Here is a 27,728-nt window from a genome sequence, read left to right as displayed (position 1 = left end):
CTGCTTGTCTAATTAAAGTCTTGACAATCTAATCAAAGAATTATTATTAGTCTAGGCACAATGATACTAACAATTATAATTCAAATTATCCAAACATTATAGCTTATCCCAATAAAGATACAGTATAAACCAAAATACCCAAACTTTCTAGTAATTGTCCCTTTCTCTGGTATTATGCTCACCCTTTCACTGTCACTCTGGTGACACAGAGATCATGTCCTAAGGTTGATGCCTTCTGCCTAGGGGGGAGGGTGTCATAGAATCATAGAATGGTTAGGGTTGGAAGGGACCTCAAAGATCATCTAGTTCCAACCCCCCTGCCATGGGCAGGAACACCCTCCACTACATCAGGTTCCTCAAAGCCTCGTCCAACCTGGCCTTGAATACTTCCAGGGATGGGGTATCCACAACTTCTCTGGGCAACCTGTTCCAGTGCCTCACCACCCTCAATGTAAAAAATTTCTTCCTTATATCTAATCCAAACCTGCCCTCTTTCAGTTTAAAGCCATTGCCCCTTGTCCTATCACTACACGCCCTTGTAAAAAGTCCCTCTCCAGCTTTCCTGTAGGCCCTCTTTAGGTACTGGAAAGCTGCTATAAGATCACCCCGGAGCCTTCTCTTCTTCAGGCTGAATAGCCCCAACTCTCTCAGCCTGTCTTCACAGGAGAGGTGCTCCAGCCCTCAGATCATCTTTGTGGCCCTCCTCTAGACTTGCTCCAACAGCTCCATGTCCTTCTTGTGTTGGGGACTCATGTCAAGTCATCCCTGGAAGAGGTATGATGTTGAGGGGTTCCTTCCTTCTCTTTTCTGGAAATATCATGTTGGTGTTGATGGTTTCTTCCTACTTACTCTTGGATCTGCTTAGTGTCATTATTATGTACTTGCTAATGCTCCTTATTCATTGGTTCACAATTCCATATTACATCCAAATCTACTATGTATAGTATGTTTTACATGTATCAGATACCTCTTTTTTGTTCTTTTTGTTTCTCCTAAATTGTTCTAGCCAGCTCCCAAGGCTGCATTCCTTTGGTGGCCAATAACTGACTACTGCTGAATTGTTTATGACCCAGGGGCCTCTGTTATCATCCCATGTCTGCATCTTCAAGGCTCCAGTTATAATCCTCTGCCTGTACTTCTCTACACTGCATTTTTATTCTAACATCATAGATAGATCACTAGAGAAAGAAAAACTACAAGTTGTATCTACTACTTATAAAAACGTATATTACAATAAGCCTTACACCATTCAACTGTACAAAGCTAAGCCAAGGCTGATGAAAATCAGGTAAGTCACCTGGTTATCAGACAACTGCTGTTACAGCTAAACAAACGAAACCCAACCTCCAGGCAAGTCAAGACAAGACCAGATGAATCTTGATGTGTCCTAAAGCCTGTGTTGTCAGCTTAACACAGAGCCTGCAGCCCACTACTCATAATGGTGGCCCTGAACATGCTGGACTGTAACGCTGAAGAGCCTGCAGAACTGTTCAGCTCACCTCGTAAGAGATGTCACCACTTGAAGAGCCCAGTCCCACCTATAGTGTCCTGAATGTGTTTTGAATCCTGGCGATGCATTCCTTGATCTTCAAGGAGAGTGAATTATTAACATTTTCTTTACCTAGTTCTGATAGTGCTAAGATCAAATAACGTTTGTAAAAGTCATCCTGAAAAGCACATGGTTGGCAAAACCGTTTTGAAATGCAAATACTATGGTCTTATCTACACATGCACTACCTCTGCGAGAGCTCATATGTCAGAATGACTGGTACATTATGCATTTGGAAGCAGCTTCTCTATCACTTGTAACTCTGATGTCCAAATGAGCCCAACAAATACCATGCTTCCTTCATGACTGAGACATTTGCCTCAGAGTAGGAACAGTCGAGACCAGCAAGTCCTTCCAAGTGCACATTTGTGTGCTAAGCTAAACAACATTGTATTGCTTGTTGACACCTGAGTTGCAGTCATATTCCTGTAGTACTTGCTGGCTTGTCACTATACCTGCTACACCTAGATTCACTTCTGCTGGGATTCTTGCATGAGACCCAGATCTTCATCTCCAGTTGTAAATATCAGAAAAAAATGCTGGAAAACACTATGGGTCCCATTCAGATCACAATTCTGGGCTTCACTTCTGTTGAAACTTGGTATGGTATATATCAAAGGCTAGGAAATTTGGTATGATGAATGCCCGAGTCTGTCCTTCAAATGGAGCTGGGACATGGTCAATGGAAATAAGATCCAGGAAAGCAATCTTAGATCCATAAGTATATGGAGAAAAGGACTATTCCTTAGGTCCTCTCAAAATTTCTCAAAGTATCAGCCAGCATATTAGGCAACATAGTTTCTCACATCTGTTGGTTTCTAAGTTTGCAAAGGCTCTTGCAAATCATTTTTCACCTGTTTCCCCTCTTGTCTGGTGCCTTCTCTTCTTTCTGAGACTTAACATTACCTGCAGATTTTACAGAGGTTCCATTTTTAATTCCCACCATCTGGCTTCTTATTATATTTGTCAGTGCAAACAGCTTAATGGCAGTATCATCAGCATATGGTTCAGCACTTCCGAAGCTCCCACTGCACAGTATTCCAAATGACAAGGAAATAAGCTCACTTCTTACACAATGCAATTATTAAGTTATAGACTTATGGCTATAACATGCCCTATTCCTGATCCTCAATTACTCATTCTGCTTTCTGAGATGGGCACCTGCTTGTTTGTTTTTTTTTTCTATTACGGCCACATTGCTGAACTAGTATGGTGGCTGATGCCAACAAGGGTTTCACCTCCAAGAGAATACGGCTGGCATGTGAACATTGTTCCAGAAGTACGGGAGACAAGTCTCCTATGCTTAGATTAACCTCTGAATATCCTTTCCCTCTTTCATCTTCTCCCCGTTTTTCCATGATGAGCAAAATTAGCCCTTAAGTGGCCTTTTCCTCACCTTTCCAGCCAGAAAGGGCTAATCAATGAGACATCCTAAAAAAAGAAATAAACTAAATAAAATGAGCTCCAGCACTAAGATTAAGTACCTTCTGCTATTTTTCTGAGAAACTTACCCTCTGCACACCCCATGGGTCACCTGCCAGCTTCCTCATCTTGTGCACTTCCTTTTCATGTCTGAATTCATTCAGGAGCTCCTTGCTCCTCCCAGCAGGACTTCTGCTGTCTTTGTTTGATCTCCTACTTGTTGGGATGGACTTTCCTTGAGCTTAGAGGAGGTGATCACTGAATATCAATCAGCTCTCCTGGATCCCTCTTCTTTCCAGGGTCATATTCCATGGGATTCTTCGAAGCAGCTCTCTGAAGAGGTTGAAGTCTGCTCTCATGAAATGGAGGCTTGTGGTCCTGCTTTTTGCCCTGCTTTCTCCTCTTAGGATCCTCTTCTTCCTGGATCCATCCTAGTCATATCGCCACTGCAGTCATGGCTCCCTCCAACTTTCATACCCCTGGCTAGTTCTTCCTTGTTTGTAAGTATCAAGACCAGGAGATCACCTTTCCTTGTTGGCTCCTCAAGGCTGAGAGAGCTGGGATTGTTCAGCATGGAGAAGAGAAGGCTGAGGGATCCCATCCCTGAAGGGAGGGAATGAAGAAAAGGCAGCCAGGTGCTTTTCAGTGGTGCCCAGTGACAGGACCAGAGGCATTTATCTTAGAATGAGATGAATTGCAGCAGGAAAGTGCCTGTTTTTCTCCACCACTCACTATAAAAACCATCCAGATACCTAGATCTGATGCAGACATCCGTATCAGAAACATCTAAATTTAGGTAAGCTAACCGCTCTGTTGTGGAATAAACCTGGGTGACACAGCTGACTAATATTTCAAGGTAAGTGTTCCTCCTTTCCTTTAGCTGAACTCACATAACAACGTGCAGGACCAAACCCTTACTGAACTGCTGAGTTTAGATCACCTCTGCACATTCCCAGCAGCATTTAAGACACTCAAGCATAGCGGTATCTTTTTTTTTTTTTGCCTCAAAACTGATATGAATGCTCAAATATCACACACGAAGCTATATACATGCACCACACAACCGAACAAAAGCTAGCTTCCGTGGAAATTATCATTGAAGATTATTTCTCACAATTCGTTTTTACTTTCAGCCACTGCAGTCCTAGGCCAGCTCAGATGTTGATGGATACTTCCACTCAGATTCAGAGAACTAGGCATTTTTTCCAGAAAGCTACATGCTTTTGAAAACAACAGTATGGAAAAGTCTTGAGCAATTTTAATTACAGTTGTGACTATGGGTTTGCATTTTACCAATTCCCGAGGTGCATCAGGATAAAGTTTGGGCGACCGCCTCTATTTTGCTGAAATAGTACAGTGCATTCCGACAGTGGGATACATGTTGTTTGGCCGTCAACGTGCCAGTCCAGTGAAATAGAACATTTTTCTAAATGTCTAACAAGTTACCTGTTGAGGTAAGCGGCCATATTCAGACAGTTTTAGCTGCCATCTAAGCTTGTGTGTCTAGCTAACAGGTGAACACTACGCATGCCAGAAGTCCTCTGAAAGTCACTTGAAGGGCTTTGCAAGATACCGAGTGCTTACTCAACAGGAAACTGGAGGCACAGGGCCTGAGACAGGATTCAGGCTGAATCAGCGTTGGAGCTGGCGAGGTTTGGTTGGCGATATGGTGATGAATGGCACGGTAATGCTCTATTTTTGTTTCTCTTCTGACTTAACGTTCAAAGGAGGCTAAGCTAGCATTACAAGGAGCCACTGGAACAGTGCAGCACTCTGTGGTTTTTAATGCAGTTGCATTACAAAGATAGAATAAAAGGGTGGTTCCTAATCCAAGAGGTTTATAATTTCTGCAGAGCTTTATTTTATAGAGAAGAAAATCAATTTGGGCATAAAGCCTGCTCAAGAACTGTATATATGAGAAACATATATAATGATGAACAGACTGGAAGTTTTTTAGAACAAAAACATTACCTACTATGCAGGACAGTGTGTCACGGCACATCTAATTTGAATGATCAGCATCATCTTGACACTGCAAAGATAATTTTCACTTTATAGCTTTTTCAAATAGATTTTTATATTGTGTTATAAGTGTTAGGAGAAATGCCAACACAGTAGACTTACTGACCTATCAGTAACTTACCCTGAATATATACTCAGATTCCCTCTGTTCCTGTAGGACAGAGATGATGCATTGCAGTTAATATTTTAAAGCAATATTGGCACTACAAGAGCACGGGTTACTTGTATATCTATTACTTGGTCTTTCCTCTTCTAGTTGTGTAACAAAATGATTTTCAGATAACATCCAGGCTTTTACTGTTTAGAGTTTTTGCATACTTATTCTCATATAATTTCATTCAAGGTGTTTTAAAACAGAGGCAATATTCACATGGCTCGCAGAAAACTTAGAAGCATTTTTTTTAAACAAGTAGCTTTCAGGTTAATGGCTGAACAAATATTTGAATAAACTATTTCCTAAGGAATACACATTACGTCAATTTCTACTTAAACATACTTTATTGATAGTACAAAAATTGCAAGTATTGCCAAGATCAAAGTGTAAATGTCTTGCCCACACAGGACTTCATAATAGCAATGGATGTCTTCCTGCAGCATCCGTCTGTATTGAGTTTCAATGCACAAAGCATATTGCCATCTGTATTTTCTACCATTTCCTCTATTTTTCTCAACAGACCTCAAAGGTTTGGGGATTTTTTTTTTGTTCTTTATTTTTCTAACTGTAAGTATTTTCTCACATATTTCCCACATTCTTTCATAATTTGGCATGTATTTACATTCTTTATTCTGCATTTCTACTTTACTGTCATCAGTTTTATTGACTTTGCCTGACTTCTGCACATTCCATTCAACCCCATTTGTTAAATGGGAACTTCAAAGCCATATGGGGATTTTTTTTTTTTTTAAACATTGTTTATTTCCATAACAGCACACGATAGGTACTGTCAAGACTAGTTTTTTAACATCAGAGCTGTATCTGAAAAAACACTGAAAAAACATACTATACACATTTTAAAAAACTGTAATTAATCCAGGTGGGGTTTTTTTTTGGGGGGTTGTTTTTGTTGTTTTTTCCTTCAGGCAGTGTCCACCACTGGTGTTTGTTACACACAAATAATTAAATTATTGCATGTTATTACAAGGCATTTTCCAAAAAATAGTTATAAAGAGAGAAGCCAGCTTTAAAGAGAACAGTTTCAAAAACCGGCACACACGTGTTTGCTCCTGTGGTTCTTCTGCTTTGTACTAACTTCTCTCAAAGGACACATGCCTCTCCGAAGAGGTGAGACTTAGCAGATCCTTCTCACTCACTGTCAGACCCTCCTCTGTCGCCTGTGTGAAACGCCGTCAGCCTTTGCATTCATTCCTCATAGCAACGTCCAGTTTGTGTCACATTATGTGGAAACAGGACTTTTTAAGAAGAATCCCCTCTCAGAGACAAGTACAAACTGCCTCAGCCTTTATTTATGGACTTGGTACCTCTGGATTCATAGCTCGCTCCACAAAACCGGCTAAGCAATCATCTTGCAGTGGCAGCTTGCTAGGCTCTTTTTTTTTTTCTTTTTTCTGTGAAAACAGCAAGCTATACTAAAGAAGCGGTACTGCTGCTAATACAAGCGTTGGCTCCCTGAATTTGTCTGAAGTGTAGCTATGTCTGTTTGGCACATAATGTTCCTTCATTTCTATGGTCTCCTGTTTTAACCGTGCTCGTGGCCAGCACAGGTAACTCTGCGAGTTGTCAGGGAGACAACAGAGACACAGGAACCCGACCACACCACCATTTTAGACCAAGTACAGCCATGCACAGCTGTGACCAGCTTGGCAGAATATACCTGAACTAGTTCAAAACTGTCTCTGTGACTAACAGGAAATAGTTGTGGCAGTACAGAGATCTCTGCAGACTGCAAAATCCATCCTAGACCAAGGCAAATATTTGAGATGTTTCCCACCCTGAGCGCTGTGCTCCAGTAATGACATTTAAAGCTGGTTCACATATATTCGCACGGTGTTTGGACATCTCCAAGGACCAGATTTGCAAGTCTAAACACATGTATATACACACTGAATAAGGATGACAACAATGTAATTGAAAATCCGTATTCAGCTACGAAATCTCAGAAGTAGCCCAGTGTTCCTGTTAATGATGGCCGTGGCATCGCCTGTGTTGCCTAAAAAAGGAGAAGAAAAGATGGAGAAAACCAAGCCAACCTCCCGCTGTTTCTTTCTAAGAAGTTCAGTCCCAGTGGTTTCTGTAAGTCAACTTCCTGCTTCAAGCAGCTATCTAAACCCATATAGAGGTCAGAAATTTTGTGCAGTTTACATAACGAAGAACACAGAATTAAAACTAAACAGTTTATAAACAGAGTTTGAAAACAGCGAGGAAAACAGACAGAATCAGTAAATTCACAGCCTGGTTTCAGATTGGTCCAGGAGTAAATTAGGTACATTAATTTCTGTAGATTTACATTTGGAAAAATATATTTATTTCGCACTGGCATTATCTGTATTAGAGCTTTGAAAACCAATGCTCAAGATGCAAAAAGAAGTTAGAAAAACTAATTTTTTTTTGTTGTTCAGTTTTTGGATAGAAATGTACAGCTTTTAATCTAAATTATTTATATGGTACAGCAAGCAAAATAGGACAGCAAGAATAACATTTACTTAAAATAGTACAAAAAACGTAGAATTGTAGAATAACATAAATATGCAGTATTCGTTTTATGTATGTCTATTAAGATAAAATTAACCTACTTCTGGAATCTACCTATTACGTAAGTTCCATCAGAATCCTTAAAAATTTGAACAGCCTTATGCAGGTGAAGAAGTGCAAAGTGAAATATAATGCTTCCTTATTTGCTGGCCATTTATCAAATAATGAAAAACAAGTTTAGAATTGCTAACAGTCTTGCGCTGCTTGCTTTTGTGCAATTACGTTCAGACTTGCCTGAATTCAGATCACATCCTTCAAGTCAAATTTTTGCAGAACTGAGCTTACAACAGTTGTTACTACCAAGAAGGTTATTTTCTTGGCTCATTCAAATTGTTCAAACTCGAGCAAAGTTCAAACTGTTGTAAACTTGCTGACTAACAGCAGTTAAGTTTCTTCTTGCCTAAAACAAATCTGAAGCAATACTTTTTTTTAAAGGTCATTTTGACACAATTTATGCTTCCTTAAATACAGATCTTTGACAATAAACAATTTACTGCGGGATCCAGAAAACAGTGATAACCATTACTATCACTGTAGGCTCTTAAGGTTTAAGGTGGTCAAACTGAAACAGTAAATCTTAAAGCTGCTATTAAAGTCTTAGTCAACAAGACTTGTTCGTCTAAGTAATAAAGTCCTAACACTTCTGAGATACACATTTCTCACATTTAATATATATTTTGTACAAGACAGTATGAGAGACATGGGCACACTGGAGAGAGTCCAACAAAGGGCTCCCAAGATGATAAAGGGACATCTCTCCTGTGAGGAAAGCCTCCGAGACCTGGGACTCTTCAGCCTGGAGAAGGCTCGGGGGAAATCTCATCAATATATACAAATATCTGAAGGGAGGGTGCACAGAGGACAGAGCCAGGTTCTTTCCAGTGGTGACCGGTGACAGGAGCGGAGGCAACCAGCACATACAGAAACACAGGAGGTTCCCTCTGAACATCAGGAAATACTGTTTTTGGTGGTTGTTTTTTTTTTTTTACTGTGAAGGTGACTGAGCACTGGCACAGGCTGCCCAGAGAGCTTGTGGAGTCTCTATCCTTGGAGATATTCAAAAGCCGTCTAGACATGGTCCTGGGCAACAAGCTTTATGTGGCCTTGCTTGAGCAGGGGGGCTGGACCAGATGACCTCCAGAAGTCCCTTCCAACCTCAACCTCTCTGTGGTTCTGTGATTTAAAGCTGTCTTAGTGTTTGCCAATTACTTTGCATTATAAATTATTATGCCATAGTCAAAACCTGTGGAACCAGAGAGTTAACTTAAAATATACAGATAACACTATTTTGAAAATACAAAGATCAGACAGAAATGCATGACCTTCCTTTATTAGTCTTCTACCAGTACAATGACATAGCTTCCTATCCAGTTACATACTTTAAAAAAATGTTACAATATTCCAGAAAGAATAAGAACTGAAAGATGGACATATTTAGGGTCTAAAATAGCCACACTTTCTGCTTTGATGGTACATCCCACAAGTGCACTGAAGAAAAAGAAGCTGGGTCTCTCTGCAGCTCATAAGTTTTATCACCCATACAAAGTTTGCCCATAACAAAACTCCCTCCCCATACACACCTTTACTACCTCTACTGAATCCACCTCTGCCTCTACTGACTCTTTTCTCAAGCTCTATGGAATTTTTTCTAATCTCCCTATTAAAGACATTCTGGTTCACGCCTACTGTCCTTTCTTCCTTTAAAAGAAGTGGTTTGCACAAGTTCAAAACCAAAAGTTACATCTTAATAAATGCTTATGCAATTGTATTCCAACATTTACAGACTGAAATGCTATTTGGTAGCTATTAACTAGTGCCCAAGTTGGCGTTTCTAGGAGAGTGTATTCCCCAGAGCTGAGACACAAAAAAACCACTTACAAACCCCATGGAGGTCAGGTGACATTTTCAAAATTTCAGATTAACACTCCATTTCTGATTTGCATACCATTTTCAGGAAACATCTTCCTGGGCTGAGATGTCACATGCAACACCTCAGAAACAGTTTATTTTGGGGAAATTCATTTCTAACAATACAGAAGACACTAAAAGTTAAACCTATTACATGAATGGTCCAAATTCCATATCCTGTGAAATCTGGTAATAAAATTTAAGAGATTTTCCTTCTATTTGGTAACAGAAGCACAGTGTAGGTCTCTGTACAAACTATTCTTAAACTCAGTATGACCTCTACTAATAACTGTTCCTTTTAAGACACAGAATAATTAAACATAGAAACTTTCATTATGTGTAGAGGGAAAGAGGAAAAAAGAGGAAATCCTGTCAGGAAAATAGTAACATTAATCCATTTCTAACCCATATTTCTCTGCCAGCTTTGTTTACTAACTACTAGGGCTTTTGATGTGCAACAGAGTTCTTGTATGAGCAACATAATAAAGGCAATGAACAATAGCACAGGTCTGAACTTCCCAAACTTGTTTTGTTTGGGTAGCATTAGTAACTGCTGCATTAGTCAGATATTAGCAAGCAAGGTCCTGGGCTCACGCAGAAAGCCTCACGCTTCCAACTCCTCCTCCCTCATAACCCTGTGTATCTTCACTCCCACTCCCATCTAGAAGAAAAACTCTGAGCTCACTCTCCACTTCTCTGCCCTTCTCTGCGCACATACTGAACTCCACTCCCTCCAGTTCTCACCCAGCTTATCAGTAACTATTGCTTGCATGAAAATGCTTACCCTGCTGCGCAGGTCAGCACCCCCACAAACAAGCAGCCTGGATAAAGGCGATGATCTGGGCTGCGGGATAAAGTTCTGTGTGTAAGGCATTAGTGATAGCAAGAAGCAGCTGTCATGAGAGCATTTACCTTGCGGATCCGTTATACTCCACTACATGTACAAACATTCCTCTCCATTGCAGCTAGCAGCTGTATATACAGCTATTTCAAAACTCTTTCATATCACAGCTATGTCTCTGGCAGTTTGGGAATCTAGGACTGAGTCATCCTCATCTGATACGCCACTACGGGTGAAGGTGTTTTTCACTCTTTTTACCTCAGGAGGTCATAAACATTTACAGTTCTAGAAAGACAAGAAGAAACCCACATCTTGTCAGTGAATGGTGCTTTGCCTTCAAAGGAGCAGAGGGCAAACAGGCTCATGACTCAAAATTATTTTAGGCAGGTGCCTATCCACACTCACTCTCCAGGCCTCCAAGACGTCTTCTGTGCCGTATGTTATTTTCTCACCTCATGGAGACAAGGATCTACACAAGGCATGGATTTGGGACCAAAGAGCTTCACAGAATAGTACTGCAGAGAAGAGCAGGGACAGGCCTGAGGTGCAGGCACTGGGTCGCGCCGAGCGCCATGTCTGCCACCTGGGCAGCGGCTGACGACGGGCAGCCAGCATGGCCAGCGGGCTCAGCGCCGCACAACGTGCGGGCCAGCACAGCTGGCCCGGGGCCTCGAACAGCCCCCGGCCTAGCGGGCAGCGATGCCCACGGGCGAGACGCCACAGGCCAGATCGAAGGCTCAGCAGCAACAAGGGCAGACGAGCGACGCCGGGGCGCCAGAGGAAGGCGGGGCGGGGCGGGGCGGGGCGGGGCGGCACGGCACGGCACGGCCCGCGTGCAGCAGCCAAGGAGATCGCCCGGAAGACACGGCCCCACCGGCCGGGGCGGGCCCGGCAGCAGCTGCGCGCATGCGCATCTGCCCAACGGCGTCCGGGCGCAGGGCCGAGGGGCGGTCCCGCCCCGCCCCGCCCCGCCCCGCCGCTGTGCGTGCGGCGCAGCTCGCCCGCACCTCCCCCGGCGGGGGCGGTGCGCCGGGACGGCGGTGCCTGGGCCGGCGCCGGCTCCGCCTCCAGGGTGGGCGGGGGGCGGCCCCAGCGGGGGAGAGCCGGGGCGGCGGCGGTACCGGTCGAGCGAGCGAACGAACGAACGAACTAACGAACGGGGGAAGGGCCGAGGGGCCCGTCGGAGGAGCTGCGGCAGCCCCTGTGCGTGTTGCCGGCAGCCAAGATGGATCATCACCAGCCCGTCAGCCGCTACCAAGTGGTGAGTGCGGCGGCCGCGGGGCGGGGCGGGTCGAGTCGGGCCGGCGCGAAGGAGGGGGCGACCGGGGCGCCCTTCTCCCCCCACCCCTCGGTTCCCACGCGTGGCGGTGAGGCAGCGACCCCGTTGGCGTTTCTCCAGCGCCGGTACGGGCCCGAGCTCGGCCTCCTCCCCTCCCGTACCCCGGCGGCGGCGGGGCTCTGGCGGTCGGGCCTTGCCCGGGCGGCGCGGCCCCGGCGGGAGCTGCCCCTCCACCCCCGGCGGCTCCGAGGGAGCGGCTCGGCGGCCTCGGCCTCGCTGCCGGCCTGCCCGGGAAACCGCCTTTGCCCGCCCCCCTTCCCCTCCCTCCCACTCCCCCCTCGGCGCTTGGTCGCGGTCTGGGGGCGGCGGCGGGTTTTCCCGAGCGCGTCCCCCGCCGGTGAGGGGGCGGCGGGGCTCTCCGGAGAGCGGATGGAAGCGGGACGGCGGCCGGCGCCTGCCCCAGCGCGGAGCGGGAGAGGGGCCGGGTGAGGTACCGCAGGTTTTAGTCCGTGTCTGCGAGCGGAGCGGAGGCTCTGCTCCAGCACCGTACTGGGTTTAATGGTTCGCGGCCGTCCGGCACGGGGGTAGAGCGTCATGCGGGTGTGCGTGTTGTCGTCTTTAAGCCAACGCGCGTGTGTGCGCACACATGCGCCCGCGGGGGCTGCCTCGCTGGGATGGGGTGGATGGGGCTGTAAAACGCGGGATGGGGTGGAGGGGGGTGTAAAACGCGCCGCGCTGACCTTCAGCGGGCCGCTGCGTGTGTCTGTGTGTCCGTACACATACACAGACACACACAAACACACACACACGCGAGCGCACCGGCTTCACTGGAAATCCGTCTTCAGCCCTTTCCAGTTCATTGAGTCCGATTTAAAGGTCCGTTCTTTCCTTCCTCCCTCCTGAACTTCACGAGAGAAAGGAAAATTTAGGATGCCAAGACACTCATTCTGCTCAAATTGATTGTACTGCTTTGTTTCTTGTTGTCGTTAGTTTGACATCATATACGTTCATCTTGTGGTCATTAGCTTAATGCCAATTCTACTCGAAATATATAAGCTTTTCTGGTGATGGGTTGCAAAAATTAATTAGGTGCAGTGAGTCTCCTCAAAAGCTTCGCTTTTATCCTTCAGCTTCTTGGACTTCATGGCTTTGCTGTGCATCTAAGTTGTACTGTAAAAGTCTGAAATCCTTGCTACTATTTGTCTATAACTCAAATTTCTGCTACCATCTTCTAGGTAAATCCTGAATCATTTATCTTACTGTTTGTGTTTTACGGCTTGAGCAGTGAAAACAATGTTCCCAGAAGTAATTGCCTTTACTTCTGTGCATATGTAGAAGTAAATACTGATACTTAAAATTCAGGTTGTTCCTAGGCTGTGATCTAAAAAAAAGTAATAGGAAATCCCTTGTAATACATTTGGAATATTTATTTTGATAGTCTTACAGCGTGGGAAGTTTCTGTATGCTCTTGGATGATGATATACTGGGATTGTCGTATAGCTGGTGAGCACAGCTAGCACCCTGCGACTTCTCAGGAGTGATGTGTGCCTGTAGGATGATAGTGGGTCGCCAAGTGCTTTACGGGTCAGTGTCTTCCAGCACACTTCTCTTCCTGCGCTGCACTACCATAACTTAGGATCAGCAGAAGCACTCAAGTCATTCCTCCTCCTTTGTGACGGAGAATGAAAACGCTGGCAGAGCGATTTCTGAAGAGCCGACAAGTACTGTCCTTCATGAGGCCTGAAGTAACCTGGGTATGTTTGAAAAGGCCTTAAAACTATATGCTGTTAAACTTGAGACAAATACAAGGGAAGCTTTTTAATTCCGTTACTCAAAAGGAGTAGAAAAAAAACACAGTAGGATGGAACGAAGAAATCGCTTGCCTCTGTAATATTTTTATGTTACCTTTGATTAGGAACTTCCAGCGATGGTGCTGGTGCCCAACTTTTGGGTAGATGCTCTGGTGCTGCCTTCCAAAAGGGCTAATCTTAATATTTGACAACAGGAGTTGGCCTAGTCAGTTTCCTGTGCATATGAATCTTTGTGGTCAATTTATGTCACTGGATTTTGTTATGGAAGTGTTCTCTGAAGCCGTCGCAATTACAGCACCATTGGATTTGTTGTTCAGTCACAATGAACAGGCTTCCTTAATCTCTCATGTACTCCAGAGTTTAGAATACGACCTCACAGATTACTGTCCCATAGGAAAGACGGGTTCTCTCTGTTTTATCCGACTGCTAGATATTGAGATTTTTGTAATGTTATTTCCTTACTGTGTAGGATCAGAGAATGGAAAGAACAAGGCAACTGCAGATAGACTTAATTAGCACCTGATTATTCAAGCATGTGATCTTAAGTGTTATGATGTATTTGCTTATGTAATGGTTGTGATAGGTAGTAAGCAATAGATTATTGCAGATTTTTATCGTTGTGTCCTCATTTTTAAGGACAAAATATAGGAGAAAAATATGACTGAATGTGGCTGATACCACATTAGTTTTGTGGACGTCCCACTCCCTAGTGCTAAGCTTGTGAAATCTGACCAGTTCTGCTATGCTCACTGTAGGGTTTTTTCTTTTCTTTTCCATGAATCACAGCAAACACTTTTTTTTTTTCCCCCCCAGTTGCTCTCATTCTGCCTTTGCTTCTAACGGATCTGGTTTGCTCTATTCAGGGCATATTCTTCTAAATAGAAAGAATTATAGGTGTACATTATTCTCAAAAGAATTACTGCCTTGCGTTTCTGTTCCTGGCAGGGACAGTAGCGCTTCACTGAAGTTGAAGGAGCTGTCTTGCTGCTGCCTCTTTTTATTTGTGGTTTCTTCAAGTCAGTTCAACTAAAAGACTTGAGGAACGGCAGGCAATTCAGGTTTGAGCTTTAGCACAACAAGCCACTTTTATGACTTCTTGGGAGACGGAAAACGTCTGATCATAAAGCTAACCCTCTGCTTCTCTTGTTTTCTGTCTCTGTCAGAAATAGCACTAAAGCTTCGTTCTAATCTTGTTCTTCCTCGTGTGTCTCTGTTTTAAATGAAAAGCAGTTTAAAAATGTACAAGCCAGGCAAGTGTTAGAAAGCTGGTACTGGGAATTGCAGCAAAGTAAGCGTTGCAAGCAAAGAGCAGGCGGTCTGTCCGTCAGCATTACGTAACTGTCTGCCGCCGGCATGTGGGATTTGTATTGCTCTCTGCCCCTCTGTTTTTGTCCTCTCTTCCTAGGGCAAAAAGACAGCTAATTGATGGGTAAGAATTTGTCATGCTTCCCTGCCGGAATATGGCATCAGAAGTAAACGAGCCAACCTTTCTTGTCTTGCTTTACTTCCCCCCCCCCCCTTTTTTTTTTTCCCCTTAGTCACTTGCATACTGCAATCCTCTTGGTAAACGTGTCTTACATTTTACGTTCCTTACAGGTACAGTCAGTCCGGTTGTGTCGTTTCCTTATTGTTGTATTTTTTTTTCTTCTCCTATTCTGCTTGTTGTTGGATGAGGGGACTGAGGGATCAACTTCAGGAACTGAGGGATCAACTTCAGGAAAATTATAATAAATATCCTTCAGTGATCGTTCTCCTGATTCTTTTTACCTAGTAGCTCTTTGTCATCTGACCTCAATTTGTGTGTTACTATCTTGTCTGAAGTGTCTGCTCCTAGCCCAGCTTGTTTGCAGAAAAAGTGATTTGAATGACGGTTGATGAATCTATACTGAAGCAAAGAAAAAGAAATGCAGCCGTTTTCTGTGGTGTGTAAAACTGGGTGAGCAGTTAAGTGTTAAAGCCCAGGATGGCCTTTTTTTTTTTTTTTTCCTGTGAAATGTGATTTTCCAGGTAACTGTAGCAGCTGGGCTTGGTGGGGTTTGTAAGTGATGTGTGATGCAAGACTCTGAGACTGTAGTCTCAGCTATTGTACAGCACTGTACAGAGATAAAGAAATTGTGATTTTTTTTTCTTAAAGGTGTATGAACCTTGTACAAATGTATGTTGTGCCTGCTTTTTAGAAACAGGGTTAAGAGATGAAAAATGCTGCTGTAAACACTTGATTCCAATCCATTTGCCTGCATAATGCTGCATGTTGTGAATAGTTTTACAGTTACCTTAGATAAGGCTCAATTTTCTGTACCTCAGCTCCATTGTCGTTGACTCTTTCCTCTCACAATGCTACCTGGTTCAAAACCTTAATCAAAGTCGAGTTGTCTTTGTAGCTTTCAAACACATGAAAGTCAACCTACACAGGAAATGTGCACAAAGAAAAATCTCTTCCTCCTTCCTTTCTTTTCACAGGACTGAGCCTGGTAGTGATTGGCAAATAAAACCCCCAATATTGTTTGTTCTACTCCTTTGATATAAGACCTCTAGCTTATATCTAGTGTATTTTCTATAGTGTTTATTGTCTTTGGAGAACTCTTATGGAATCGGTGTTACTGAACAGATAGAGCTAGCTTACCTTAGGGAAATTCTGTTGCTTTCCACAGATCTGGTGATGGTGTCGTAACTGGAAGATAAAAGGGGTTTATGTTTATAGTGCTGAAAATTATTGAGTAGAGATGTATTAGGTGATAAGCTTTACTGTTACTTGCCTGTGATGGTTACACTGATATTTTTAGTGGTACCAACCTCTTAATCATTGAAGATAAAATTTTTCAGTGCACTGGCTTTTTGCATGTGAAGCACCTAGCATAGACCTTTAATAGTTTAGAAGGGCGAATGAGGATCTTCTGAAATGACGTAAATGAAGCTTTCAGAGAATGGGCTGTCCTTGCATCTTAATTGGTGGTGTGTTTTTTTTTAATTTAATAATAAACATTTTAAATTTTGAATTTATTTCTATAATGTTTTTACCTGTGACAAATTTATCTGTTAGTGTTTTTTCTCTTGAAAGAATAGCTTTAGTATTTTTATAAACACTTTTCCATATTTTTTATGAAGTATCTTGCCACAAATGAAGAAGAAAAAGGTTGAATGTTGAGTTGTTTGCAGATACAGTAGTGATGCAGATAACGCTTAAAAAGTAGTACATTTTACAATTTTTTCTACTTTTTAGTTAAGCTTTTAAGCATTTTAGTGTTTCATCTGAACAAGGAAATAGACCTGTCTCTGTGTGTTCCTACCAAGTCAAGGTGATGAGGTACTGAACAGGCACAATCCTTTCTGTCTGTTCCCCTTTGCAAATTTTCAAGCAGAGTGGTCTAACTTGGTGTGTTGCCAGCACTGTCTTTTTTTTTTTTTGATCTGTCTTCTGGAGGGCCACAGATCTAACAGCTGTTTCACAGGAAGAACCGCTGACTTGCTGGTACAACAGGAGTAACAGCGACTACAGCAGCTTTCTGGTTCTTGATGTGGGCACAGGTTGTGGCATGTGGGCAGTTTCTTTTTGGCGTGGGCACAGAGGGATGTAAGGTGGTTTTTATCAGCCTTGCACACAAATTGGTTTAGTTATATAGGACACCAGTTTTACTGTGCTGAACAATGTAAAATGAGGAGTGAAAACCAGCCAGACCTACCTGGGTTGTTCCACTTGGGTTTTTCTCCAAAGGTCTTGGTTGAGTCTGCATGAGGGTGCTGCGGAAGGAGAGGGTAGGAACAGGACTGTCCTTTCTGGTGGCAGCAAGCTGTTGGTGTGGCTGATCCTCTCTTGTGAAACTGTAGGGTTTTTAGATTCTTGAAAGACGCAGAACGCCGAAAGAAAGATGTACATGATGTGTGCAGTGATGCTACGTCCTGTAATGTAAAAGGACAGCTTCAGGCTGTGGCATCTATACATGCCACATCCAGTAAGTCTTTTAATCCTGTTAAAACAGGCAGAAGATCAGGAACAGGAATGAAATGCCTTCAAATAGCAGGGTTAGCAGTAGTCAGCTGTGATGTGGCCAAGCTGGATGTTCTTTTCATGTTACTTCAGAAAAAAGAAAATCTAAGCACTCTCTCAGCTTGTTCGTATCTGAAAAATGTGGTAGGAACCACATCAGGATCATCTCCGAAATCAAGTGCTATGTTAGTACAAAATGGTAATAGCAGTCTTCTAGGTGGGAAAATGAGGTACTTCTGATACACAGCTAATTCTAGGCTTCTTTTGAAACTTCTTCCCAGTGCCAGTGTTGACAAAACAAGGAAGATGTGGCAACTGGTGAGATCATCACACCTAACTTTGAGAGATCTCAGTGCTCCATTTATAGTCATAGATTTGAATGTTGTGTTGAGTTTCATAGCCTCAAACCTGCTTCTAGACTTCAGGTGCATCAGCTACATTGGAAAGAGGAATGAACAAATGGACATAAACCAGTACACCGACAGCAGGCAAGCTGTTTTCAAACGGAAAAGAAAAGTAATACTAAGAGTTTAGGATTAGAAAAAAAAACAGGTTGAAAAAAATTGGCAACTTGTTAGGTTGGAGAGACACTGCTGACTCTTCCTACTGAAATGGAACTATTGCACAGACAAGACTGTGGGTTTGAGCTGCCGCAGGCTTAGGTCTCCCACTTCCTGCACAAGCCCTGTCACAGCAAGCCGATTTTAGTGAAAAGGGCACCCCCTTTGCCAGCTCTGTGTTTAAGGAAGAGGACTCACTTCTTCTGTTTTGTGGTGAAGTCATCTCAGACGTGCACAGCCAAGGCTTGCAGCACGTGTCAGGATGCATATGCCTTATGACTTTGAGATTTACAGTGAAAATGGAAAATATATTTCCATTTTAACATTTCAGTGTTTATTCCCCTTAAGCATTGTTTCCGATATCGTAGGCTAAGATTAGCCTAAAACTGATATAGTGTAATTTACTTCTCAGTCACTCAGTAGCCAAAACATTAGATATTGAGTCACCCACCAACTCCATGCCTAGCTGTGCCTCCTCCAACTGTGTTTGGAATGGACAAAAGCGTTTAGAAAACAAGCCTCCAAACTTTGAGTGGTGTAGACACAGAAAAATGTGATCAGGAACCTGTATGTTACTTTATTTCTGTTTGTAGTCCCATTTTTCTTTTTCTAAAGTGACTGTTCAAGGTGTTTGGCAGAGATTTGTCATCTTCTTTCTTGTAAAATGTGGCTTGCCAGTAAAAAAAAATATGAGGAAAACTTTTGATCTCCAGCTATTGTATGCTAACTGAATATATTCATAAATGTAGTTTATCCCTCTTAGCTTTGAACAACATTTTACCTTTTGACAGTAATGCTATTAATATTGACTGATTATTGTAGGAGAGGTCAGAATCATGTCCTTAGTAAAGGTGTATATGTAGCTTGAATTATTAAATGTGGTTTTGCTTTTCCCTGATTAATCTGAAAAGATTTTGTAGAGCAGCCTTGAGGGAAAGTTATTGACAAGAGGATGCTTACCGTATCAGTTATCTCCTTATTGCAGAAAGCAAAGATTTGAGCTTTTTTTTTTGTATAGCACAAGCTCATGTTTAATTATTGCCTTGGTAATGGTTATGTAGTTAACCCTTGTCATCTTTGAGGAGTGAGTGATGCTTTTTGTAAAGCATGAGACCATCTGGATAAGAGTCCTGGGTGATACTGAGGCCAATCGTCCATTTTGATCATGGTACTTTGAATCAATTATTGTATTTTGGAATTTAAGGGAAACAAGGTATTTTTAAGGAATGTCCGGAAGCATTAAGACTCTTAATAGACACTTCGGAGTAGTGGTCACAAAATTGACTTTGATCAAATGCATAGAATAAGTGATTAGGAAAAAGACTTGCACAAGCTGTTTACTCTTAAAAAATGTTTCCAAATTCTAGAATGAACGTGCACAATTTAAACGAGCAGGCCGCTAAAGCCCTGCAGTGCAGGACCACAGCTGATGACGAGCAGTCTGACCTCATCTTCCTTTCTCACATACCTCAATGTCTGCTATTTTTTTTTTATTTGAAATACTTTCTATGGTTTACAGGTAGATCTAGTTTGGTCATCTTCTACTCTTCTCTGAAGAGCTAAGCTTCTTAGACTGCTTTTTTTTTTGTTTTGTTATTGTTGGTTTTGTTTAGCTGCCTTATAAGCAAAAAAGCCTGACCTGCTGGAAAGTGCCTGCCTCTAGATGTGTGCATTATCTGTCTAGCAACTGAGAGATCCAGGGAATTGTCCTTTGGGCCACATATTTTGTAGGCCTGCTTTAAAATGCTTAGTTGACACTCTTCAGCTCTAACAGTAGGGTTGAAAAAACTTGATACTATCTGTTGAGATATAAAAATGCCTTCTTTAAAGAAAGGGCCTTTAACGTTCGTTGTTGTTGTGTGAGTCGTGTTTGTCTTTACTGCTAAACTTTATGAAAGCTCTGAGTCCCATAGTGGATGGGAGAGAAAGAAGACTACAAATCAGAATGAGAATCTTTTCACTAGAGCCTGTTCTTCTGCATGCGATGCACCACAGTGTGTATAGTTGGTATTGTGTATGTGTGTGGGTTTTTTAAGCCGTTGAAATTTCTGTCTCTATTATCTCTCTAATGATTTGATTTACTGCTATCTTAAATTGAGGAGCTTAAGTACTCCATTTTCCAGTTACTAAGAAAATGAAATATGCTGAAAAAGTCAGGCACAGTTGACCCTCTAGTAAGAATAAAGAGGGTTTACTCTTACTGATTAATAATATCCTCCAATTTATGTATTTTTAATTAGTGATTTCATTTTGAGCTAACCAATACTGTAGAGTAGGAAACTGTTCTTGCTTGCATAGCTTTATTCAAATACATGTTGTCAATGAAGTTGAGACATTTGAAGTTTTTCTTAAGAGTTTTACTGCAGAATTTTCGAGGATGCTTAGTTACCTGTGATATAGGAGACATAAACTTGAGTAATTTTTCCCTACCTCCCTCAAATCAGACACTTAAGGTGAAACTGTATACTCCTTCTGCGGTCCAGGTACCACAATACTTCTCCAGGAAGGCACTCCTCTTTTTCTCTATCCTTCCCCCTGTAAAATGAATTTGCCCTTTTTAGCATCTTCTTGTGTTATCTTCATTAGGAAGCATTGTGCATGAACCTTCCTGCTGTACTTGGGCTCTTAAGTGAAACATGCATAATATATTTAGAGAAAAACTCAGCTTTTTCAATCAACATTGAATTTTTCAGCCTGTATGAATGTAGGCTAAAATGGAAGCTGGAACCAACTGTTGAATATTGAGTTAGCTCTTGGTGAGAGCCCTTCCCATTTCTGAATTTGACAGGCTTTCCTATTCCTTCTTCTTTTACAGTTTACATGTTTTGTATGTTCTGTGTGACTTTAGAGCAACCGGGATCTGCTTTCTGTACTGATTCTAGAAAGGTGCTGGTAAGTAAAACCATGACCTTTCAACTTGCAATTCTTGGAGCCGTCACTGATGGTTTGCTGGAGCTGTTGGTTAGTGACAGCTGCCAACAAATGCTTATAAAACATTATCCGTCGTCAGGGAAGGTAGTGAGAATGAACAGGAAGCACCATTGTGTGAAACCTGGGACCTGCCCATGTGTTGGATACTGTAGGCAGTTTTGGGGTCTCACAAGAGGAGCCTAGAGGAGCTACAGGAGATAAAGGGGAGCAGCCTTCTTAAAAGTGGCATCTGAAATGGGTGGTGGCAGTTGGAAGTGATCGATGCTTACAAAGTCACCAAGGAGGTAGACAGAGCAGTTGTGGAGCTGTTATTCACCAAATCGTGCAATATTAAGACTGGAGAACACTCGCTGAAACTGGGTTTGAATCACAGAAAAGATAAGGAGAAGCGAACATAAGCAGTTTGATAATGCACCGGACCGTTGAGGCTGATAGTGCTGGCAGATTCAGGAACACAAATTCACACGCATCAAATCTGTTAACAGATGCAAATGCAACAGGCAGAGATGTACGCTTTGCCAGCCGTAATATAACGGCTGCGAACGTTGGGGAAGTCTGTGGAAAACGGAGGGCAAGTAAGTAGCAAGCAAGGCCTGTGTGCTCTCCATGTATCTCCTGACGATTGTGTTGGTGACGGAACGCTTCTTTAGACTGACCACCGATCTGAATAACATGCCTCTGTTTGATTAATGGGTCTGTATTATACGCACTTACGTCTAAATAGAAGGTCTTCAAGGAGGAGAACCTCATTTTGTATTTTGCTTATAGAATTTCAACCAGTCCTTCAAGCTGTTTTCAAGTTACCATTTGACAGACAGAAGGGTACATGGTAATCTTTTTCATAACTTCTAAGTTCTAGAAGAGCTCAGAGTAACTCAGAGTTGCAGTACTTCATAGTGTGCAAGCTTTGAAGTAAGCTTTTTGCCAGCTTTTGTCAAGAAATATTTTTTATACTTGTGCTTAAAGATTTGAAAAAATGTTGGTCCCGATCATCATCTGGATTAGCATTAGAAACTTCAGGCTTTTGTTGACAAATTCCACAATTAATTTCTATAACATGCAGTAGGAAAAAGCTCTTGGAAAATACACTTGATTTATAGTTTTACAATCACTATGAAGCATATATCTGTTTGGATCATACCAAAATTCCAGTATTCAGAATTATTTCTGAATAATTTTTTACTAGAGAAGAAATCTAAAAAATAAGTGGAGAGAAATGAATGTATTTTAAAGGATAACTCTACATTCCTTGTGGTGTTAGTTACAGTCGTCTTTGAAAGAGTTCTCATGCTGACACGTGGTGTGTTACTTCCTTTACTAATAGCTCCACTTCTGCTGTTAATGTGGGGGATTGGAAAGAAGAGAGGTGTCTTAGAAACCATAGGGAATAAATGCAAATGTGTATGTTGTGCTGTTAAATGTGTAATTGATTGTTTAAATCTGGACTGTAATCCATGAAAAGTGAAAGAGTGAGTAAAATGTTCTGTGTAGGGTTGCCATTGGGATGGAAATAGAGATCTATCTACACACACATACATTTTATACATAAAACTTTTTTATATTATTTTTTTCCTTCACAAGTTCTGATCAGCATTGTTGTGTGGAATTTTTGTGGGTTTTTTTTCCGATGTTCTTACAAGCATCCTCAAAAAAACAACTTGAAAAATCCAGTAGGTTAAGGCTCTCTAGTTAAAGAGAACTGACTAAAATGATTTAATTATCACTTAAGTGAACTGCATATAAAACACCTTCAATTGCTATAGATCACTTAATTTTTACATGAAGAGTCTCATTTTAGCAGAAAAGTCATTCTGTTGCAACCTATTTTTCAATAACATTCAGTATAAATCTCTTTGGATTCTTTTTGGTAGAAGTTTGCCTCCAGAGGTTGTGGGTTTCCATGGTACCTAATCTTATTTAGCAGACACACTTGGTGTTTCTGCACAGCTGTGGAATGGCAGCAAAGGGCTCCTGTTCTGCTTTCCTGCTTCTAGTGCAGATTTTACACCTTTGACCTTCTAACCTATTGACTGCTGTTGGAAACTTTCTGCAGGGATGCATCCAGGAAAAAGAAAAACCAACCCACTCCACTGTCAGGAAGAGCTATTGCTAGATCTGAGTATGGAATAGCTGATGCTTGCCAAGCAATGGGACGATGTGGAAAAAAAAAGATGCGGATCCATTCTGTGCAGTAGGGAATTCTGATCAAATTTGATCAGTTAGTTTTGAATATGCAAAAAGTAGCTGAAAATTGCTGGACTCTTGTGTTTTACTGGAATGTCCTGAGGTGCCTTATAAGCTTAATTGCATAGTGCTTTAGTAGAGTTTTTATGTTTTTATTGATCTGAAGGCTGCTCAGTCTCTAGAGGATGATGTTTCTCTGGAGTGTTGTGGCTGTGGCCAGGACTGTGTTTCAGGAGAGGTTGTTTGGTGCTGAACTGCAAATGGCTGAGAATGTAACAATCTGGTCTGCACGGATTGGTGGTAAATTGGTGTTACACCAGGAGTTTGAAGAAAAAGGCACGATGTTGTTGTAAATTACCTTATTGGTAAAGGATAAAAACTGATTCGGAGGAGAAAGGTAGTAAGTTGAAATGCTATGTGGTTTGGTGTTTGTTTTTTTTTCTCTAGAATTCTTGTATTTTACAAAATGGTAAAATACTTTCAGAGGCCATTGTGGATATGTTTTCTTCCTGATATAAACGAGAACATTTATTTTGTAGAAGGATTTATTTATCCCTTGCACTCTTGTAATTCGTATCTAAGTGTAATGAGAGACGATTGGTTTTAGTTTTGATTATTCAGTGGCTACTAGTGACCTACATTAGGGCTGATTCGAGGGCTGGAGCACCTCTGCTATGAAGACAGGCTGAGCGAGTTGGGGCTGTTCAGCCTGGAGAAGAGAAGGCTCTGGGGTGATCTTATAGCAGCCTTCCAGTACTTAAGGGGGGCCTACACGAAAGCTGGAGAGGGACTTTTTACAAGGGCGTGTAGTGATAGGACAAGGGGCAATGGATTCAAACTGAAGGAGGGGAGATTTTGATTAGATCTAAGGAAGAAATTTTTTTACATTGAGGGTGGTGAGGCACTGGAACAGGTTGCCCAGAGAAGCTGTGGATGCCCCATCCCTCAAAGTGTTCAAGGCCAGGGTGGATGAGGCTTTGGGCAACCTGGTGTAGTGGAGGATTTCTCTGCCCATGGCAGGGGGGTTGGAACTAGATGATCTTTAAGGTCCCTTCCGACCCTAACCATTCTATGATTCTATGATTGATCTTAGAACTTGAATGGCGTTTATGGGTTAATCATATAGGTTTTATGGATTTTTCCAAAAATAAACCAGTAATAGTCAGTAGTGTGAGCTGTTGAGACTATTATGTATCATTCAGAAACAATGGGGAAACAGGTCAAAGCTGTCTCCAACATGAAGTACTTTTGCAGCAAGTTCAGAATTAAATTTTCTTTTGAGATTTCCTTTGGTCCTTTTTCCTTGAAAATTCCAAGATTGGTACTTAGCTATGTACAGATGAATAAACCTATTTTTAGACTACTGAAGCTGAAAACATGCAAAATGTGATTACAAAACAAGCATTTAATACACAGCTTGTATTAGTTCAAGTGAAATTGTTTTTATGTAGGTAGATGTTTCTGCTTTCCAGCCTCAATCTCTTACGAGTAGCGCCTCATTTTTTTAGTAGAGTTTTACAAATCATTACAACTAGGCAGGTGTAATAGACCTCTGAATTTTTCCACGAATGAAAATATCAGGTGTAACATACAGAGAGAAGAAGCTTCCTGAAAGCTTAAGGAAGATGATAGCAATTTTCTTTTTAACTTGCTGTTGGTTACACCTCTAGTAGTTAGTATGGTAGAATTTTGGTGGAATAAATACCTGTGAACCAGTATGGAAGATATGATGAATCTAATGCAGAAATGTTGGAATGCTTTTTGCACAGGCAATCTTGAGGTGAGTCTTTCATACTGTTTCCTCCAGCACTAGAAGCTGCAGTAAGTGGCTATTTTTGGTTGACCTTTTGGCATAGTCTGAAAAACTGTCTCCATAAAACCAAAGTGTTAACTTTTGCAAAGTAAAGAAGATGAGTCTCTGTTGCGAAGAGTGTTGCTTTTTGTGGAGGAAGCATACCAGCTGACTGGTTTGACATACAAAGGTTGGACTTGCATATTAGCTTAGTTGTCTCCACCCTTTTACTTAAAGCATCCCATTAGGTCCAGCTTTACAAGTTTCTCTTCATTGTATTTTTTCTAATGCAGTTTGAAAGAAGCCATGAACTGCTTGGTGTAAGGTCAAAACTGGATGAGCCAAGCTTCCTCAAAAATGTAATATCATTGGAAAGGCTAGAGAGGAGGACGTGTTAATGGTGCTCGTAACTAACGATTGCTAGTGAGAATGCTGTGCAGCTCTGTGGTGCCCCAGACAGAACCGTCAGTACTGAAACTTAGGCAAAAGCTTCCTTGTGCTGGGTTTATATGGTGAGGTTTTGGTACCAGGGGAGGGGCTGCAGAGATAGCCCCTGTGAGAAGCTGCAAGAAGCCTTCCCCGGCTCCAAAACCATTTGGACAGGTCTCTGACCACGTTGGACCCCCCATCCCCTCAGGCCGGGGCTGAGCCATCAGTGCCTCTGCCAATGCCCTATTTAAGATGAGAACAAAGGAGCCTGAACAGAGGCTGGACCTACACTGAAGAGAAGTGGGAGGCAGAGGGCTGTCCACACTGGGCCACTGCCACTTGACTGGAGATAGCTGCGGCGGTGTGACTTGGAGAGCTCCAAAGCGCTGTGCTCCTCGGGTGCCCGCTGGGTGGAGTTTGTCCTGCTGCCACTGTTGATGTTCGTCAGGCTGGTCGGGCCCAGCATGGCTGCAGCGGAGAGAGGACTGAGATGTGAGAGAAACGGTCATGCAGGCACCAAGGTCAGTGAAGATGGAGTGGGAGGAGGTGTGCCGGAGCTGAGATTCCCCTGCAGCCCATGGAAATTAATGGTGGAGCAGAGATCCACCTGCAGCCTGTGGAGGACTCCACGCTGGAGCAGAGATGCCTGTGCCTAAGGGAGGTTGTAGAGTGTCTCCATGGGAAGGACCCCACGCTGCTGGAGACTGACAACGAGGCAGAGATGCATCTGAAGTCCATGGAGGACCCCACGCCAGAGCGGGTGGCTGCATCCTAAGAAGCCATGACTCTATGGAAAAAGCCCAGGCTGGAGCAATCTGATGAGTAAGGATTGCATCCTGTGGGTAGGACTCATGTTAGATAAATCTGTGGACTATATCTCCTTTCAGGAGGGCATCCTTTGGAGCAGTGGAAAAGAGTGTAAGGAGTCCTCCTCCTTTAAGGAAGGAGCGGCAGAAACAACATGGGATGAACTCACTTGCAGCCCCCCGTTCCCCTGTGCTGCTGGGGGGAGAAGGTAGAGCCGGAAGAAGGGAGGTGTGGGAGGGAAGGTGTTTTAAGATCTGGCTTTGTTGCTTGTTATCCTCTCAAGTAACTGTTAACAAATTAAATTGATTTGTCTCCAAGCCAACCTGTTTTGCGCGAGGCCATGGTTGGTAGGTGATGGTTCTTGTCTCAACCTTCCGGCCTTTTGTTACATTTTTCTCCTCTCCACTCCATCGAGGGGTAGGCGTAAGTGAGGGAATGTGTTGGTAGCTTAGCTGCTGGCTGGGCTAAACCAAGACATTCCCTAAAAGTCAGACTTTGTCAAGGCTGGTAATAAAGGTGTAAAAGGAAGCTGGCTAGTTGTTTGGGTTTTTTCCTTTGTATGGCAGTATGTTCTTCATAATTTTAGGCTACAGTAAAGAAGTGATATAAATAGCATGAAAATAGTGTATATTTATAAAGATCTTTTAAAATGCTTGCAGAATGCTGTTGAAGTTGATGATGCTTTCAATAATTTTATAAGGTACTGATTTCTGCAGATTGTATTTTATGAAATGGGAAACAAGCAGCTTCTGAAGTGTGCATAAAATCAGGTAACAGAAATAGCAAGTGCTGGTTAAGTGTTACGCAATCAGTATGACTAGGGCTGGCGTGTGCTACTTCTGTGCACTTTATCAGAAAACATCGTTCTCGTGTATGTATGTTAGAGGTGACAAGACATCTGATTATATCCTTTTCCCCTGATTTAAAAAAAAAAGACATATTTTAATAATTTAACTATATTGCCATCACAAATGAAGCAAACTGTTTATCCAAGAAAGCAAAGTTTTGTAGGTGAGACAGAATTACTATCTGCAGGTAAATGAAAAGTGTAAGGAGAGAATGAGATCTTCGTCCTAGTTTAAGTTTTTATTTTGGAAAGCTTAAAGAGTAAAAGCATCCACATCGGTCCCCTCAGTAAGGGTGTCTGTACCAAGGACTTTCTTGTGGTTCATGTTCTTTGTAGGCTGTCAGCTGATTTCAGGCATTGCATCTGATTACTTTGGAAATAATTACACAAACAAAATAGCAGACTTCAGGAAATAAATTACAGGAGGAGATGCAGTACTTCTTTAAAGAAATGATTCCTAATATAAAAAAAAAAATAAAGGTAGCTGTATTTTCCACAATATTTTGACACTGACAGGTCTGACTTCATTTTTTTAAGCTTCTTCTGAAATGAAATCGTGAATCATTGTTCTATAAAGCTTTTCTGGGAAAGAAACTGAAGGTAGTATAGGGTAAAAATCATATGAAAGAAACTCATGTTTTTTCCTGCTCT

General features: G+C 42.3%; 1 protein-coding gene across 2 annotated transcripts in view; it reads left to right on the top strand.

Moving 5' to 3' along the window:
• Nucleotides 1–11,595: 11,595 nt before the first annotated feature.
• NDFIP2 (Nedd4 family interacting protein 2) overlaps nucleotides 11,596–27,728 on the top strand; it is a 48,815-nt gene continuing 32,682 nt past the window's right edge. Inside the window, exon 1 of one of the 2 annotated variants that reach the window (XM_086611468.1) lies at nucleotides 11,596–11,713. In XM_086611468.1, the coding sequence (XP_086467594.1) occupies nucleotides 11,678–11,713 (36 nt within the window). In that variant the 5' untranslated portion in view covers nucleotides 11,596–11,677. The remainder of the gene's footprint in view (nucleotides 11,714–27,728) is intronic. The other variant, XM_086611458.1, reaches the window with a different exon arrangement.

This window comes from Tauraco erythrolophus, chromosome 1 (genome assembly GCF_009769465.1).
Source record: "Tauraco erythrolophus isolate bTauEry1 chromosome 1, bTauEry1.pri, whole genome shotgun sequence".
NCBI classification, from domain to species: Eukaryota; Metazoa; Chordata; class Aves; order Musophagiformes; family Musophagidae; genus Tauraco; species Tauraco erythrolophus.
This window is presented reverse-complemented; position numbering and strand designations above follow the sequence as displayed.